The 18259-nt window shown below is 38.8% G+C and overlaps 3 protein-coding genes and 1 long non-coding RNA gene across 5 annotated transcripts in view; 1 reads left to right on the top strand and 3 right to left on the bottom strand.

Annotated features, from left to right (window-relative positions):
• LOC131791961 (tetratricopeptide repeat protein 28) overlaps positions 1–18259 on the top strand; it is a 166647-nt gene that overhangs the window by 91687 nt on the left and 56701 nt on the right. The gene's annotated exons all lie outside the window — the stretch shown is intronic.
• LOC136281028 (uncharacterized) lies at positions 386–5442 on the bottom strand. Of its 2 annotated transcripts, none has more exons than XM_066167219.1 (9): positions 5056–5442; positions 4608–4687; positions 3969–4061; positions 3595–3682; positions 3327–3366; positions 2648–2764; positions 2092–2217; positions 1342–1377; positions 386–1022 (listed from the first exon to the last, which is right to left on the bottom strand). In XM_066167219.1, exons 1-9 carry the CDS (start codon positions 5163–5165, stop codon positions 1014–1016), a joined length of 699 nt encoding a protein of 232 aa, XP_066023316.1. In that variant the 5' UTR covers positions 5166–5442; the 3' UTR covers positions 386–1013. The 2 variants fall into 2 exon arrangements, with proteins under 2 accessions (XP_066023316.1, XP_066023315.1); XM_066167218.1 differs by having other exon boundaries at positions 386–866.
• On the bottom strand, positions 5749–6797 carry LOC136281048 (uncharacterized). The gene is made up of 4 exons (XR_010717548.1): positions 6748–6797; positions 6608–6631; positions 6285–6344; positions 5749–5847 (listed from the first exon to the last, which is right to left on the bottom strand). It is a non-coding gene; the product is annotated as an uncharacterized lncRNA (long non-coding RNA).
• Positions 11584–15930, bottom strand: LOC131796340 (RING finger protein 151-like). The gene is made up of 5 exons (XM_066166450.1): positions 15854–15930; positions 14947–15426; positions 13253–13433; positions 12061–12272; positions 11584–11749 (listed from the first exon to the last, which is right to left on the bottom strand). The coding sequence occupies exons 1-5, from the start codon at positions 15928–15930 to the stop codon at positions 11584–11586; spliced, it is 1116 nt and encodes a 371-aa protein (XP_066022547.1).

Below are 18259 nucleotides of genomic sequence, written 5' to 3'. Positions count from 1 at the left end.
ATTCAATAACTAAAAGAGAATTTCCCTGTGAGCCTTTTCCCTGTCAAAGGGGAAAAGTCTGGGCAAACTCTCTGATTGTCTTGTCTCTACAAGAGCCTATTCATTCACCAGAAGGGGGAACATTCTTGCCAATCTTATAGTCAGGAGTGAAACAGTCTTTGTCAGTCTCACCCAGGTGTTACGGCACTAAGGCCTCATCCCTGGTCAAGAGAACAGTCTTGTCCATCTCCTCCAAGTGTCGCGGCACTAAGGCCTCGTCCCTGGTCAGGAGAACAGTCTTGTCAATCTCCCCCAAGTGTCGCGGCACTAAGGCCTCATCCCTGGTCAGGAGAACAGTCTTGTCAATCTCCCCCAAGTGTCACGGCACTAAGGCCTCGTCCCTGGTCAGGAGAACAGTCTTGTCCATCTCCCCCAAGTGTCGCGGCACTAGGGCCTCGTCCCTGGTCAGGAGAAGAACAGTCTTGTCAGTCTCCCCCAAGTGTCGCGGCACTAAGGCCTCGTCCCTGGTCAGGAGAACAGTATTGTCAATCTCCCCCAAGTGTCGCGGCACTGAGGCCTCGTCCCTGGTCAGGAGAACAGTATTGTCCATCTCCCCCAAGTGTCGCGGCACTAAGGCCTCGTCCCTGGTCAGGAGAACAGTCTTGTCCATCTCCCCCAAGTGTCGCGGCACTGAGGCCTCGTCCCTGGTCAGGAGAACAGTATTGTCCATCTCCCCCAAGTGTCGCGGCACTGAGGCCTCGTCCCTGGTCAGGAGAAGAACAGTCCAGTCAGTCTCCCCCAAGTGTCGCGGCACTAAGGCCTCGTCCCTGGTCAGGAGAACAGTCTTGTCCATCTCCCCCAAGTGTCGCGGCACTGAGGCCTCGTCCCTGGTCAGGAGAAGAACGGTCTTGTCAGTCTCCCCCAAGTGTCACGGCACTAAGGCCTCATCCCTGGTCAGGAGAATAGTCTTGTCCCTATCCCCCAACAAGTGTCGTGGCAGTAAGGCATTATCCCTGGTCGGGAAACCGGCCTTGTCAGTCTCCCTTGAGTGTGTTGTGGTTTAGGAGAGAAACAATAGTGATTTGTCAAGTGTAAGGTTTTGTTTGTCTGCCTAAGTTGTTGGATTTGCAAGATTTCCCTTTCCAGGAGAAAATGACAAATCAATTTTTAATTGTGAGGATTTATTTAAATGTTGTCAGGTGATGCTTATCTTGTTCCAGCATGTAATCAATAATAAATTCCAACCTAAGCCCTTAAATGCAGTCAGGTAATGCTTATCTTGTTCCAGCATGTAATTAATAATAAATTCCAAACTAAGCTCTTAATTGAGAACACAGTGTAAAACCAAAAAAGATTCCCTACCTGGTCATCTAGGAGAGCCTTGGCTTCCTCTGGATCCTAAATAGATTTGTGAAGATGTAATTGATATGTTACTGCTGAAATGATTGTTTCGTCTATTAAACCATCTAGCAAAACACCATTTGAAGTATAGGCACTAATTGAATATCGTGTACTGTAATTGAAATTGCGGAGAATACATATTATTCCTAAGTAAAACGTTCGTTTCCTCAGATTGCTCATGCCCAAATTTTCCTCTTTTCTCGTGAAGTTGCAAAGCATCTCGAAGTTGTCGAGCCATGTTACATAATGTGTGGAATATATGAATTAAGATATGCGTTGTGCCGTATACATGACAAAGAAGATGAAAGATAACTGCTTTTCACAGCTACAATAACAGTAGTGGCCATTACTGGAGTTTTGTTGTGTCTTTACGGACGCTAACAGCCTTTGAAACGTTTGATAAATAACTTCGTGACGGTTCTGTACCGTGGAAAGAGGTGTAAGATCGCCCAGCACCAATCAAGAATTTCGGAATTTTTTACTCTGATAAATCGAAAAAGACAAGGTACGTTGTTTTAACTGAAGTAAAATTAAAGAACTTAATTAAATCAACGGGTTTATTTATTTTTCTTAAAGGTTTTGGCGGCTGCAATAATATTTTATTGTCTTATGATGTTATTTCAGTAACAAAGAGGGGAGAATTTGAACCCTACTGGGACTCCTGTTGTGTAAGAAAAAATCAACATAATAGATACAACTTTATGTACGTACCCTCTCGCAGATATCTAGCACCTCCTTGCCCAGAAGGGGATCTTGGTGTTTGACCACGTGCTTTTGTCTCTGCAGAGTAAAATTTAGGGGCACATTCTGTTGTGACCCTGCCCAGTCATACACCTCCTGTTAAGAGATAAAGTTCTTTAAAAAATGTCTCTAATGCGAATTGTAACTAGGAAAAATACAAAATAGCATGCAGTGGGCGGGTGCTCCTTTCATTTGGAAAGTGGGTTGCCTTTTAAACTAGAATTAGGGGTCTGGAGCAGCTTTTTTCTTGTCATGTATTGAGGGTACTTCAAATATTCAGTTAAACTGTAAATCAATATAATTCAGTTTTGTTTCCTCTGATCAGGAAGTATTTGTCAATGAAAAGAGGAGATTAATATTTCTAAGTAAGTGACCATGTACATATATAAAATATCTAAATATCTTGAATAAAATGTATTATTGTAAATCCCTAGAAGAGAGAGATGGAAACATTGTGTTTATCATTCCAATAATTGATCATAAATGTATTCATATTAACCACTCATACACAAGTTACTGTAAATACCTGGAAAAGAGCAGTTGCTTTGAATTTGCGTTTCAGTCGGGTACTGCCATACCGTAGGATTATTGTAATGCCCTCTTTGTCCTCAGGCAGTACCCGCTGACCCCTTACCTCTCTTAACTATGAAATTAAAAGGGAAAAACATTTCTTATGTTTTGTTCTGCTGAACTTCGTTGACTTCATTCCAAGTAGAGAGGAGGGGGAATTAAAACACCAAAGAGGTCTGTCGGCCAGAAAATAACTGCAGCAATTATCTAGTAATTTTGAGAGGTTACCTTTACAAGCATTGCTGGAGCTATCTATGGAGTCGTTCTTTTGATTCCAATATTCTCTATTCATAGTGATGTAAACTTTTTACCTAATGTTATAGAAAGATTTTTTTCTTTCTTTTATCTCCTGGTTGGTCTTGTAGTATGTAGGCAATATTGGAAATTATTGTTTTTAAAAAATGAAAAGTTTTGCTCCTACTCATCACCAAAGACACTAGCCTGACATTAAATATTTGATGAATACTCCAGGACATACTTCTCTATGTTCATTGGCCTGGTTTTTCTGTTGACATAAACTTATACTTTTATCATTCATCAATGTCAAAACTTTATGAATTGGCTTTAGTGGAACGCAACATATTGTAAGGATATGTTAGAGACATTTTAGAGGTATGTAATATTATACTATTCACCTCCATATCCATCTTAGTGGTTTGATCCTCCTTTTTATTGCTGACAGAAAAATATAGAACAATTTGCCTCAGTTAGGTACACTTTGAAACCTGGACTGTAAAAGTGGTACATGTAGCATGTTTTTTCTGAAAGTAAGTTAGGTGCTACAAGCAAATTTGGGCCACTGTTTGATTTAATATGGTTCTCTATGACTCGTATATGAGTCATGACAAGTGTCTACTTTATGGGATTAATAATAAAGGAATTTTGTTGAGCTGATTATCTTACCATTTCTTCTTTAAATTCAGAAGGGCCAATTGGCCCTGCTGAATGCAATCTTCAATGTCACCCATGTTGATGTTGGCAAGGGTCTGGCCTAAACAAAACAAGTTATGAACTTTCAAGGAAGAGTGTCTTTCAACATTGCAACTTTTGGTGTTGGCAAGGAAGGTAATCTCAACTACTGCAAAAGATGTTTCCTCTTTTTCCTTGCCAATATCTTGTGTATCATTCTCATCCTTCTGTCAAGTGCATATTGTGTTTTCATTGTGATTGCATGATTGAAAGGGTAAGTGCTGTACTGTGTATGTTTGAAAAGTGCAGATTACAGAAAATGGTAAATAATGTATGTATGAAGGTTACTCTAAAATATGAAAACCTACCTGAAAAACGTTCAACCAGGACTGGCCTGCCAGAGGTTGGTGCCAGGAAAAAAATCTGACTCTCGTCATTATTTAGGCCAAACTTTGATATCACTGAAAAAAGAAAGATTTTTACGAAACTCTCTATGATAAAATAGTAGTATCCATCTGCAATTGATGTAAACTACTTGAACAATAAATAACTTGAGAGAAAAATTTTTTAATCAGCTTTGAATGGTAAATCTTTGAGTGAAGTTGTTGGTGATAATATATCAAAACATAGTATACTCGCCACAATGAACAACACCAACTCTTTTTACAGTATATCATTATTGTAAGTTCTATTTTATTACATTTACCATAGTATCCAATTTTAAAATGTTTTAACGATGACAACTTTCCAGTAAAACACAATGTAGTTATGTGCAGCTGAGTGCTGCAGAGGGCATCCATTATCTGTAAGGTCTATAATTACTGAAGGGAACCTTTTTTACCTGTCATACTTTTATCATGTTTGTGTGTAAATGTATGGACAATGATCAGATGAAAGCTGACTAAACGGAGAATTTTTCTGGCTTTCTTCTTGAATTGCTATACTGCTTAATTCTCTTCAGTGTACACCATCTATACCAAGAATCAGCTTTGGGATAATTGATTTACCTCTTCTCCCACTTGCACTCTCCATACATGCCATCCAGTTGTACAGATCAACTGATAATGTTTGGAGCATGCTACAAATTCTGCAGATAGTTAAAAATAGAAACAAAACTGATTACTTTTAAGGATTTGTTGACAAATGGGAATTATTCTCACTTTGATAACCTGAGTACGGAATTTGATATAAGTTGGAAAATTGTAAAACATGTGCATACTCTAGTTGTTGGAGTGTTGTGTCATGTCATGTTTAGTAACATAATGCTATGACTTCTGGAAATGGCTGATATATGACCTGTCTCAGTTTCTGACCAGGAATCCCTTAGCCTTTATTTGAATTTCTAGTACTAGGCAATGAAATTTGAACTTCAAGGTAATGCTGTCTTAATAACTACACTGTAGCTGTACAGGCACAAGATCCTAATTTTATAACATCAAACAGCAAGCAGCTAACCTTCGCACAGGATCAAAATTATCGCCCAGTTTTATGATAATTAGTGTAAACATTTTAAAATCTCTCTTTGCCTGGTAGCATATCTGCAAAAAAGCAAGCAAGAGAAGCATTTAATTGAGGAAAATTTGGTTTTTTCAGAGAAATCTACTTTTCCAGTTCTTTAACAGAATTGAAATGTGTTTGGAAGGAGAGTTTGATTTGAAATTTCTTTGTAATGATAGTGGTCCTTGTTGCAAATGCTATTAAGAATGCAGAGGAAGGGGTTGTTGCTGGACAATTTATTTTTGGGTATTCTTTGGGGTGTTTTGATTGGGTAGGAGCTTAATGGAAACCTGTTGAAAGCCAAATCACTAAAATTTAAGTCCTATTTCTTCTTTTCCCTCCCTCAGTGAAAGGGAAATTGAAGCATTACTTAGAGCTTTATGTAGTTTCACTCAAATACCTTGTATGCTTAGAATAGGGAGCCCCTATAACCACATTAGTCGCAACTCTAACATGCACACTAGGTTTTGTAGTTATGGTGTAGCACTTTTCTGTAGCCACATGCAAAGGAAGTGGACAAAAATGTACATGTATGGAACCTTCCACACATATCTTTGCATTTTTCGCATATGTTTAGCACACTAGTTAGACACAGACTTCCATGTATAGTGGAGCTATAATATTCAATACTAGCCTCTTCAAAGGTGAGATTTAAGAAGACAGGTAAGGACTCCAGCACAGCATAGTTTTGGTAAAGTTCCCTCTCACATAGAAGTACCTCCTCCACCCTGTCCAGTCTCCCTAATGCCACTAGGGAAGCAAATAACCAACACAATTGAATTTGTTAAGTGGTACACATGAAAGAAAGACATTAAGCTTCAGTGGTCTTAAATTCCTTTATGAATACTTTGACTCAACTCTACAACTACAGTGTGCAAAGAAAGTTATGTATGATAGCCCAGGAACAGTGGATTTTCTGATTAGGCTAGTGAATTCTTACTCTCACTTGCCCAATGGATAGGCAGATTTTTTCAAGATTCATTCAAATCACATCATTTTGGGCCAGTAAAAATCACTCAAGGGCCAGTACCATGCTAGTCATGGCTTGCCCTTCAGGGCAAGTAGTAAAGCCCACTCTCTTTACAATCTGAACTACATGAAAAAAAATGAAGCCTGGCAAACTACTGTAAAACCTGTGTTGAAGCATGCATCCTGTGTATCCAATCTACCTTTACAATTAATGGTACCTTTTCCGAGGTTTTGACGAACAGCTCCCACTGGGCTTAAGTCTTCTCGAAGGACACCAACTACATTTGAATGTTTTCCCATTAGAACATTGAATTTGACCATGATTGATGTATTGTACTGTAAATAATTGTCACCATAAAGCCAGTGCAGCAATCAGTGATAGTAAAGATGATATAACAATAAAAATTAAAATATTTATACTAATCCACAAATAAAGTCTGGTTAATATGGCACACATATATAATGATGGTACAATTTATCTCCAATCATAATCTTCGCAATTAATCTTAACCAATCAATGGCAAGATATCACAGTTTTTACCTGTTTGAAAGGCATCTGTTCTGACTGAAAGAATAAGTGGGAAGAATGTTGAAATTGTAAATTTTCTTTGAACGTAACGAATTAAAAACAAATAATGACAACAACCCAGACGAGTGGGTTGTTGTATCAACTGGTAATACCTTGGGGTTGATCATCTGCAAGCCATAACATTTCAGGTAAATCATCATCTGTTGAAATGTATGAACATCAGCACAAATGAAAATTGCAATGGACAGTTTAACAAGGAAACAACTTCAACCGTTACAGGTTGTTTAGTTTGATGTGATGTTTCGGTAAGGGATGTTTAAACAAGTTCTTGGTATCAGACCATGAGCATAATAGTTTTCATAAATCATTCATGACCTGGATTATGTTAGACAATTAAATTTAAGAAGCTGCAGCCTCAAAATGTTTACACCCACTTACCATCATGCATGGATTGCTGCAGTTGGTCATAATCTCTCATGATAATAAACATAAATATTGTTAAGGTGTATGCTGGATATCACTAATTAAAGAACTGCAATTCAAATCAATTGCACTTGTATTTCTTCAGTACTGTTATTTTTTTGTCCTTTGTAGTGTGTGTATGGAAAAAATATTCCTTACCTCCAATTTCTGAAGTGGATGATGTGGTGTTGGGGTGAGCCAATGGAGGAGCAAAGCTGGGCCGGGATGAATGAGGAGCGGGGTTAGGTTGGGCTAGTGGAGGATTGGGGTTAGGTTGGGTAAGTGGAGTGGCAGGGTTAGGTTGGGCTAGTGGAGGAGTGGGGCTACTTTGGGCCAGTGGAAGGGTGGAGTCAGGTTGGGCTAGTTGGGCTAGTGGAGGGGTGGGGTTAGTTTGGGCTAGTGAAGGAATGGGGTTAGGTTAGGTCGATGAAGGTACTGGAGTTGATACTGTGGATGTCGAGGTATGTGAGGCTGAAATCAAGAATGAGATTCTTGTCACGAGGGGTCAATCACATATTGCAACTGAGGGACATTTTTCTTGACATAATTGTGAATTTCTGACTGATTGCCTTCAACATGGTTGTTGATTGCTTCGATAGTTTACCTAAATAGGAACATGTTTTCTTTGAAAGTTTTAATTTTTTTAGACAATGAGAGAGTTTAGAACAGTGCACAAATGTAACTTGCTAAAAATTCACAGCAGCAAGAAAACATCTGTACTGGTTTGCCAAGGGGCGTTTGTCTATTGGTAACCAGTGAAATATTTTGAGAGTTGGGATATAAAATGTAGATGGGTTTCAAACTCTATAAGTTGCCAACTTTGAGGATAGATGTCAACAGTAAGGAACTATAGCATGTGATGAAAAAAAATATTTGGAAATGGGGAAGAGACAGCTTCCATGGCATGAAGTGGCGGACATGAGACCAAAAAGGTTCAGCGGAATGAAGAGGACTGAGAAAGAAAGACATCATGCTAATAGTTTGTTGTAATAAAAGTTAAGTCACTTACCTGGATTTGGAAGCCACAGGAAAATTTTCTTTTTCCTTGATCCTCCGAATAATTCCAGTAGCTTCACACCATCTTGGAGGCCAGTCGCAACCTTCGACATGGCATGCCCTCTACAGTATGATGCGAATAACTCTAACCTAGAGTAAGGAAATATTAGGTATTAGTATCACCAATCATAACAATTCATTATATTGTAATTTTGAATTGATTTCCCTCATTTTACTGGAAATTTTCTTAAAACATGGCACTTGCAGAAATTACATATAGGTGGCATTTGTTAGAGAAAGGTAAAGACACTAGAACATACTGTAATCATAGGGGCCAATATTCTTAAAAGACCAGTGTGAAATTTACATTTTATCTGGAAGGGTAACAAATAACTGGATAAATTTTTTTTTCCTCCTGGAAAAGTTTGGTTTTCACTCTTCCAACCTCTTCATCAAAGTTTATGATAACAGTATTAAAAAGCAAGTTAAGAATGACTGGTTATTTTCAATGATTGTGCAAGCATTGAAATAGCTGAGTAAGCGCGTCTACTATTTAGCAGAGTACATCCGGCGTTCCAAGGTATCACAGAAGGAAAATTAGCGCATGAGCGGAAACAGCATACAAACTAATGACTTGGGTTACATAATTTACTTTTAAAATTTTTATCATTAAGCGGAAAGGGAGCTTTTAAACGCCTGAACTGTTGACAAGATTAGTTTATTTGACGTTCGTTTTTCATTGAGAACGTGGTCAACACATCGAATTCGAAAAGAGTTTCTGCCAACTGTGCGGTTACGCTCCGAACTAGAGCTTTTGAGCGAAGTGTTAGGGAACCTTTTTTTGGGGGACGTTATCTCCAAATTTCATGAAAATACATCGAAAGTCAGCCAAAAATGAAATCTTTAGAGTTTAAATCTCAAGCCAAAAGTGATTATGCGAGAAAAAGCGACGTCTCATCAATCCCGCACGTGCCTTCTACTCACAAATTATTTTCTGCTTTGTGTCTACCGAAGTGAATGAGGCACCAAATTATAACTTTAGAGGTTGACAGATTTTTAGTTTTTCTGTTTTATAGACAACCAAACGAAATTTCCGAAAAGACAAAAAGATTTATTAGGTTCATTAGAAATTAGATGGACAAGTAGAGTCCAATTCCACTTGAACAATTTAAATCGACTGAATTCAATTTTTTGTCGTATGGGAAATGTAGGACAATTATCAGTAAGTATCATCAACTCGATAGAAACTTCATATAGCGAATTTGTCCGAAGTAACTTACACCTTGAAGCGAACTGGTTCAGAAGAAGCGAGTGACAAGAGAAACAAGACTTACCCACCGAGGTCTTTTCCAACTAAAGAAGGAAAAGCACCGCAAAGAAGATCGCCTATCTGAGAAGCGGTGTGGTTTTTTGTAAAGGCAATGTCCATCACCCGCCTGGCATTTATAAGCCGACTCATTTCTGCGTTCACAGGAACAGCAGTCCTCTTCTTTTCCAATAACACCACGGTCCTCTGAAAAGCACGTTTGCTGTAGCTCATAATGTAGCTTTACAGTGAATGTTACTAAAGCACGAAAACACAATGTAAGGACTGCAGCTGCACGCGCCTACTGAATCGTTGAAAGAACCCCACCGAACAAGAAAACTGAAGCCCTTTATCGACCGGTTGATCAATAACCAACTATTCATAAACAATTTTCTCACCTTCAAGTTTACACGAATCAACAACGAAACTGTGAAATAAATCAAATCTTGACGCGGCGGATTTCAGTCATAGAAAAGGCGGATAGAGGACACCCCTAAAACAAAAACACTCGCTTAAATTACGGCAAATGGGGAACGAAATCCAGTGTAAATCTGTTACTAATATGTAAGTTGAGACGACGCGCGATCACACCTATATTCGACAACTCAAAATAAATGATAACGAACAGACATAATAAATACTGACCAATCTGTATTTTAAGTCCATCTTGGTAGATGTAAAAAAGAAAGGAAACGTTTAAGCGTCCTAGCAGTCGTTAATTCCCAAACGATCGAGCACGAAAGCAAACTCCACCACCCACTCCGAGTGAACGCTAACCACGTCACAGCGATGACTCCCGAGGTGTGCAAGGGCGTTAATACGTATTAATGTGAAATATGTTTCACCAAACCAGAACAAGGCTGGAGCTGTTTCTATTAGTAGTAGTGTTTTATCAGAATTCTTTCAACACGAATATAACATGGCTTTACGTCAGTCTACGGCCTTAGAGCAAGGTCCTGTATTGAATGTTATCCATTAGCTTCAGAACAGGAATCTTCTCGCCAATCCACTTCGCTGCGCACAGTGTAATAACGCAATGGATGTAAAAGAAAGAAACGATGACCACGTGGAAGGTTTTCACTGGCGAGCCAACAAGACTTCGCTTTAAATATACTATTTAGAACAGAACGGATTGAAGAAGTAACTTTATTAGCTGAAGTGACATCGGAGTAGGCGGTCGTTTCAGGGTAAAATATTGCGGCAACAGTATGAGCAAACAATGAGCAAACACCTCGAAACAAGTAAAAATTCGCGGATTCAGTAATACGTGTTAACGCTTACTGGTGATAACTTTCTTATCGTGCGCGTAAAAAAAAGAGTGTTTCGATTTTTTCATTTGCAGTCAATCCTAGAAACTGCACATTTTTTCCACTGATCTAGTTATTGAGTTTATAGTACGCGGGATTGAAATAAATTTACTGGCATTTTCATACAAAAAAGCCACGGGGAGGGGGGAGATGAGAGATCACGCTCTTACGATTAACTAGAAAAAACTCATTTTTCGTGCCTGTGTCTGCTAAACTTTTCCAGAGCGGACGTTCTCCTTTTTCCGGTTTTCGTTGAGCACGCGGCACACCAAAGAGAAAGTACAATTTTTTTTTAATCCAAAAGCTAAATAGGTCCTCCTGGTAAGTATGGCTCATTTCAAACAAATCAAATTCTGATGAATACCACACTAGCAATTTTACTTCGGTAAGCCCACATTTCTAAAAGAATGTTTCTTTCTTTCTGTCTTTCTTTCTTTGCAAAAACTATAGCCAAATTTTATTTTTCTGTCGACTCAAAGTTGGAGCAAGTAATAATTTCGATGTGGTTAAATAAAACTAACCATGGCCCTTGGTTTCTATAGCCAAAACAATGGAACAAAAACATGTTCACAACTCCTTCGAAAAGCATCTTGTTGATTTTTTTTTTTAAATGTTATCTTTAAATATGTAGTAGAAAGGGAAAGTCAAGGAAGGAGAGCATTTGTTAGACACTAACTTACACCTGTTTCAACAATAAAATGAATGTCCCATCTCTTACCATATCTCTTTTAAATATTCTGGATTATTCTCATATTAACGGGGGAGGGGTTGAGGGGAAGAGAGGTTAAGACCCAAAAAGTTACGTCATCATCTAGTCACGAAGTTTCGTAATTTTTTTTGTGAAAGGGAGGTGGGGAGGGGTAAGGGTTAGTATCCTCCTCCTTTGAATCTCAATTAAAATGCTTTTCTGGAGTGAGCTATACGTGGCCGTAGATGCCTACTGTTATTTTAAATTCCAAATCCTGGTCATTCGGGTGCTGTCCGAAGTCGACGTCCATACTGACAACACCCCCTTCGTCTACAAGCGTTGGACGGGGTGTTTCAACCACTTTCTGCACCCGCTCATCTTTAAGTAATGCAATTCTGAAAAAAAAATAAAGTAGGGAACTGTTGAATCAGCTCTGATTAATTTTTGAAATATTCCTCAACTTATTAAGCTTGCCACAGCTAAAGTGCAACTGGCTCGTAATGCCATTTAGTTTGCTATCAATTATGAAAAAAAAAAAAAAGAAAAGCCGCTATCGATAGCCAATCGCAAGAGAGAAAAGTACCGCTAACAGACAACATCGAATCTAGATCGTGAAACGGAGTTTTTTTTTGGAAATGGATGAGTTCTATTTTTTTACTTACATCAAATGTGGCCTAAGCCTTCACCAACATTAACCTGTCCCTACCTTAAACTGATCGTGAGTGGCATCGATGAGACCAGCTGCTCCAACATAAACTTCTGAGGAGTCGAATTTCTCGCCCAAATGAATCTCAACGTACTTCTTTCTACGTTGAAGAAGGGACTTGCGGCATCTTTGCCATCAGCCAGGTCGGACATTTTAACGGCCCAACGAAAACTCTTTCTTATTTTTAAAACTTTGTGTACTGTTTCATCAGCCTAAAAAAGTCAGCAAGGTATAAGTCAGTATACAGTTAAATGTCTCCTCAAAACGCTCTGCGTACTCATCGCGCAGAAGCCGCGACCCACCCAGGTACCTTTTAATTGTATCTGCGGTAAATTTGAACCGTCCTCCAAGAAAAGAGAGCGAAAAAATAGAGAAAATGGCTATAAATCGCCCACTTGCGCCTGCGTTTTTCACTCTTGATAAAAAACTAATTGCCTTAGCTATTTGCCGGCATATGGGTTTTGTAGAAGAGGTTTCAATGAACAAATTAATACTAAAGTTTGTTTTCTGCGGTTTCTATAACCATTATCGAAACCGCTTTGAAAATTAGAAATTTTAGATGCATTTGAGTATGGAAGCTGATCTCCAGGTTGAAAAATCCGATGAAGTATTCGCGAAACTTCAGAGTCAGCATATGGAAAAGTTACTTCCATTTCTCAGGAGGGCTTGTGAAAATTTTCTCTGCCGTACGAGGCTTAGAAGTACCATCAAAACCGATTTTTTTGAAGCAACCTTTGGCCACCCTAAATTTTACGTCGAGAAGCACGGTTAACCGATTTTTAAAACTCCCGCGAGTGTATTAATATATGCAAAACTCCGCCTCTGTAAACAATAGCGCGCAAGCCACTGCAACTAAGCAGTGAAATTGACAACTGCACTGACTATACTGCCTTTCGCAAGCTTTACAATTGACAGAATTCGGAAACGTAACCATTGGCAACGTTTATCACACCAGGTAAATCGTAACACTCTTCGTTTGCTGCAGCAACAGAAACAACAAGATCTTCTTAAAAATTTAGAATTCTGCCATGTAGACCATTGAGGAAAAAAGAGCGGCAGCCATGATACAGAAGAATAAACTGAAACTATAACTGTTACACTATATCAAGGTAAACATCTGTAGCAGCTTGTTCCGATGAAATTTCTCGCAGAGAATTCATCTCCTTTTTACAATCGGACGAACGTCACCCACCTGATCAAATATTATTCCTCTTAGCCTCTCCACCTCTTGCTTCAGCAGCACCTGGTGACTTTCTTGGTACTGTTTATCGTGTTCCGCCTCCTCTTCAAGCGCGTAAAAATTGTGGCACCCCTTTACTGTACATTTTACCACACGTTGTGGACAATCGCCAAGGTGCAGGTGGATGTGCGATCTGTAAACATGAACAAATGAGTTAAATGCATCAATAAAGACTTTGAACAAACAGTCTGCTCAACTAAATATCAAGCCATTACAGTTACAAGATTGGGTAGTAATCCTTTTCCTAGTGTTCATACATTGTAAAGCAGACAAGCGATGCACCACAATAAAATCATCATCGCGCGGATTTTTATTTGATAACACATCAAATTCCAGAAGAAGTAAACAAAGAAATGACCAGGAACTTGAGTTGTGTTGTCAAATAATGCAATCGTCACCCGAAAAAAAAAACTTACAGACTAAACAAAGAAGACCTCGACTACAAAGAAATCTATCATATAGTCAGAATTAAAATATGTTTGAGAAGCGAACCTAAAAGCTTTGTTCCTTTCTAACAACAAAGGGAAGCGTATTTCGTTTCTATAACAAAAAATAAAGCACATGGACGTTGCGTAAGCTGCTCCAAACCGTAATAAATAAATTTCGATTATCGTGTGCTACGATTTAGTAAAAAGTCAAGCGAGTAACATGCAAATAAAGTTCTGCTGTATCTATTTGCGAACTTCGTAACAAATAACTTACTACCTTGCGTAAGGTAAGTGTGATTTTTTTTTAACAATATTCTATTGTTTAAGCTTGTGACTGTTTTTTTTTTAACAATAGTAGTCTGATAGTATCATTTCCCTTTCGGTGTAGGACTCAGTTCACTTTAGAACTACTTAACGATTTTTCTCGCTAGTTTAAAACTACGGTTATCAGGGATCGATAGTTCTCTCTGGTTTAACGCTTTTATAATTTGCAATCTTAGGTTGAGTGAAGTAAGCGACGTTTCTGAACAGCTGAGTGCCAATCTACTAGCGGGTTGGGAACGAAACGATTCCCACTGGGTACGAATCAACAGAGTACGAAAGGCCTGTGTGCTGCATTTTGTTGCTATAGAAACGAACAACGCTTCCTTTTGTTGTAAGAAAGGAACAACGCTTTCCGAATCGTTACTCAAACATCTCAGTTCTGAACAAACGATCGATTTCTGTGCAGTCGAAGTCTTCATGGCAATGTCATAAACAAAGATAAAGTTTCTCAAGCTTTTACAGAAAGTCTGTGGTACGAAACGAGTGAAAAAAAAAAACCGCTTCATTTTGTTGTTAGAAACGAACAATGGTTTTAGAATCTTCATGGTGTTGTCGGAAACAAATGGCGCTTTAATAAAAAAGATTTCTCGTTTAATTGTCTAATTAAAGTCTGAAAATCTGATCTTTTAAATTATTTGATTCTACGGCCGCCGAATTTTTTCGGGCAACACGACACAGGTTCCGGGCGACATGATTTCGGGCGACTCGACCGTAAACCATTCAGATCTATCGCTTAACCGTTTCTATCAATTACTTTCTATCGCTTTATGCATCGACTTAAATTTGCTGTTAGTTTCGGATCTCGAATTACGTTTTTAAGTGTGTCTTACTGTCTAGTTTTGGGTAACCTTAACTAGAAATGCATCGAGTGCCTCGGCTGTCAAACAAACTTACCTTGGTAACTGTTCTTCACACTGAAGGGGGCAGGGCCGTGGAATTTCTCGGCAGTTGTCCTCGTGGCTAGCAAGTGTCGATCTCTCCACTCCTATGTGGCAATGAAAACAAGGGACTTTTTCAAAGGGGCAGGATGCTATGTGCAGGTTCAGCGCATACCTCTCTGGTTTAACCAAGCACCCACGAGGTCCATTGGGACAGTCAATAACCATGAAGGGGCAAGTGTCCATGTGCGTTTCCTTCTCGCTATGCATTCCAACCCAGGAGCAGCCGACATTAGTGCAACGCACCTGGATCCTTCCAATCAAAGCGCTAACTGTTACGTTAACGTTTAACTTGTCCCCTTCGATCCTTGCTCGACAGAGCGGGCAGGTGCAAGGTCTCGAGCCAATGCTCTGTTTGGAGATCATCTCCAGAAGGCAGGTCTTACAAGCACTGTGCCCGCAAGGCATGGATACGGGCTGATTCATCAACTCCTTACTGGAATGAAACAGAACCGACAAAAAAATTGTAGTTTGTGCAAAAAAAAAAAAGTGCCAAAAATTTGAACTGCAATGCGTAACAAGTCAAAGCAAACGGTGCCATAGTCCAAAGATGAAATCGTTTGGAGTAGCCGAGAAATTTTGCAGGTAGCTTTTTTTCGTTGTTGAGAATTTTTGATAGTAGCTTTTTATTGTTGTTGTTGTTCCAATTTGAATAACATCTTTCTTTAACAATATACTTGCCAGTCTAGTTCAAGTTCTGGTGGGTTAGGTTCAAATAAAACTACAACGATTTGTGCCTTCATAGAGCGTTTCTCGTTAATTCCTTCCTCGCAATGTTCCATTTAACTCGAAATTGAAATGCCAAAACTCGAACACCGAATGACTCAGAACTCCAAATTCAAAAAGGAAAAAAGTAGTCTTACCATATCGGACATAGTAAGCTTTGGTCCAGGACATCTCCAGGCTCGGTTGCGACGTTAAAGGAACTTAGGCCAGACATTGTAGGTATAAATCGGAAAATCGACGTAAGGACTGCACACAGTAAATTTTTCGTCACCGGAGCAAAATGAAAATGACACGTCAAGTAAGTTATGGATTCTTAATAAACCTTTACTTGGGATTCATCACCATGGTGATATAATGTCGCATTTCCGTTATGCCAATTAGCGCAAATGACCATGTCACGCCCCCGAGAATGAGATAATGCGAACAGTTTAGTAATAGCAGGTAGGAGATGAATAATTTTGCTATTTTATTTAAGAAAATAACAAAAACATAGTTGTCTGACAAGCCTCTGAGGAAGCTACAAAAGGTGGTCATGAACAGAGAAGATGAGCTCGAGGTTTGGTTCAGCCAAATGAGGACTTTAACAACTCGAACAAAGATAGTTTCAAGTCAATGAACAATAAACAATTAACTTCAGTGACACATCCCTAAGAGAGTTTTAAAGAGACAATTATACAATTGAAAATCAATAACATCATGTTTTAAGTAACTTTAAAAAAATGGACAATTTGAATCTTACATGTAAATCTGGTGGTTAGAGTTTAACATTAAAAATTTGGTTGTTGCAAGCTTTAATTCAATATACAATGAAAAAATTTTAGACTTCTTAATCTGTGTTTAAAACCTAGATTGAGTAACAAAGTTTAAAAGAATCGTTCAACTGGTTGCATGAGGAAACCATTCAATAATTAATTGTTCTCTGTCCAAATGCTGTTTTAAAAAGTAGGATGTTTAGAAGGCGAGAGCTACGAGTTGTCCTGCGAGATATATCTCCTCTGTTTTCAAATAGTCTGGTGCATATACAGTCATGCAATTTCAATCGGAACAACAAAATTTTCAACATCTTGGGCGGCGCTTAAAGTCTTATAAAATGCCAAAAAATAGTTATTAAAGCGGTCGACAAAGCCGGCGCTGTGGTCGTTTGGCGGGCCGACCTCAACAAAAGAGAAGCGTCAACTTTTTGAAACCTATTTTTATGCAAAACTTTAAAAAAATCTCACCTACAGAGAACAAAAACTGTCCAAAGCACTGTGACAACCTTCTAGCAAAACAAGAACTGCCACAAATTTAATCATCACAAATCTTCAAACAGGGCGCATTTTTTTCCTTTTAACCAAAAAATCACAAACCCAACAACCCTGGTCGACCCATCGTTTAAGCCTGCAGTTGCCCCACCAAACAGATCTCTACCTATTTATACTCTGGGAAAAGAGAAATCACATGGAGACATATCAGTCTGGCCTAAGCTATGTAACCTTTTTTTTTTAACTGAATGTAAAGCTTTGTCTCTGAGCAGATCTATAGGCTTCCTGACCATGAAAAACAAACTAAGGATATAGGGATGACGAAGCTTGCATAACTTACACTCTTGTGGGAGTTTTGGGTGACAGAACCGCGCGAATGAGCGGCGAAGTAACGGAGAGAATGTGAAGGAATAAACTAACGCTCGGCCGCATAAATCTTAATTGAACGAAAAACCATTCATTCACGCAAGCTATAGACATACAGAAGTCCTTTTCAATTCAAGAAGTCACCATTTCAAACCCCCCTTCCCTCTACCCGCCTCCACCACCCCCTCTCCCCCCCTTATTCTTTTTCCCCTCCCATACTAGGCACACGACTAGAAATCATGTCCTCGCTAACTTTGAAACAGGAAAAACCAAATATATTTTTGAATTTTTCTCTTCACCATAGTTTTTATTATTATCTCTTCCCCTTGATAGTCTTATATCGAGCATGATCTGCACTTCATCCTCCCCCCTCATCATGTTTTAAGTTACTTTAAAAAAATGGACAATTTTAATCTTACATGTAAATCTGGTGGTTAGAGTTTAACATTAAAAATTTGGTTGTTGCAAGCTTTAATTCAATGTATAATGTAAAAATTTTAGATCTAGATGTCTAAAAAGCTGGTGATTGCAAGCTTAAGGACTAGGACCGCAAGAACCGTTCCAGGTGCTGACTTCTTAATCTGCTTTTAAAATCTAGATTGAGTAACAAAGTTTAAAAGAATCGTTCAACTGGTTGCATGAGGAAACCATTCAATAATTAATTGTTCTCTGTCCAAATGCTGTTTTAAAAAGTAGGATGTTTAGAAGGCGAGAGCTACGAGTTGTCCTGCGAGATATCTCCTCTGTTTTCAAATAGTCTGGTGCATATACAGTCATGCAATTTCAATCGGAACAACAAAATTTTCAACATCTCTTGGGCGGCGCTTAAAGTCTTATAAAATGCCAAAAAATAGTTATTAAAGCGGTCGACAAAGCCGGCGCTGTGGTCGTTTGGCGGGCCGACCTCAACAAAAGAGAAGCGTCAACTTTTTG

This window comes from Pocillopora verrucosa, chromosome 5, assembly GCF_036669915.1.
Source record: "Pocillopora verrucosa isolate sample1 chromosome 5, ASM3666991v2, whole genome shotgun sequence".
NCBI classification, from domain to species: domain Eukaryota; kingdom Metazoa; phylum Cnidaria; class Anthozoa; order Scleractinia; family Pocilloporidae; genus Pocillopora; species Pocillopora verrucosa.
This window is presented reverse-complemented; position numbering and strand designations above follow the sequence as displayed.

What these genes read in the sequence shown, in the direction of transcription:
- LOC131796340 (XM_066166450.1), bottom strand. Translation starts at nt 15,930, where the DNA reads ATGTCTGGCCTAAGTTCCTTTAACGTCGCAACCGAGCCTGGAGATGTC. An exon ending in AGCTTACTATGTCCGATATG is followed by an intron (nt 15,427 to 15,853) that starts GTAAGACTACTT and finishes GTTTCATTCCAG; the next exon opens with TAAGGAGTTGATGAATCAGC. An exon ending in TGTGAAGAACAGTTACCAAG is followed by an intron (nt 13,434 to 14,946) that starts GTAAGTTTGTTT and finishes TCATGTTTACAG; the next exon opens with ATCGCACATCCACCTGCACC.
- LOC136281028 (XM_066167218.1), bottom strand. Translation starts at nt 5,165, where the DNA reads ATGCTTCTCTTGCTTGCTTTTTTGCAGATATGCTACCAGGCAAAGAGA. An exon ending in AATTTTGATCCTGTGCGAAG is followed by an intron (nt 4,688 to 5,055) that starts GTTAGCTGCTTG and finishes AACTATCTGCAG; the next exon opens with AATTTGTAGCATGCTCCAAA. An exon ending in TGCTAGATATCTGCGAGAGG is followed by an intron (nt 1,378 to 2,091) that starts GTACGTACATAA and finishes AAATCTATTTAG; the next exon opens with GATCCAGAGGAAGCCAAGGC.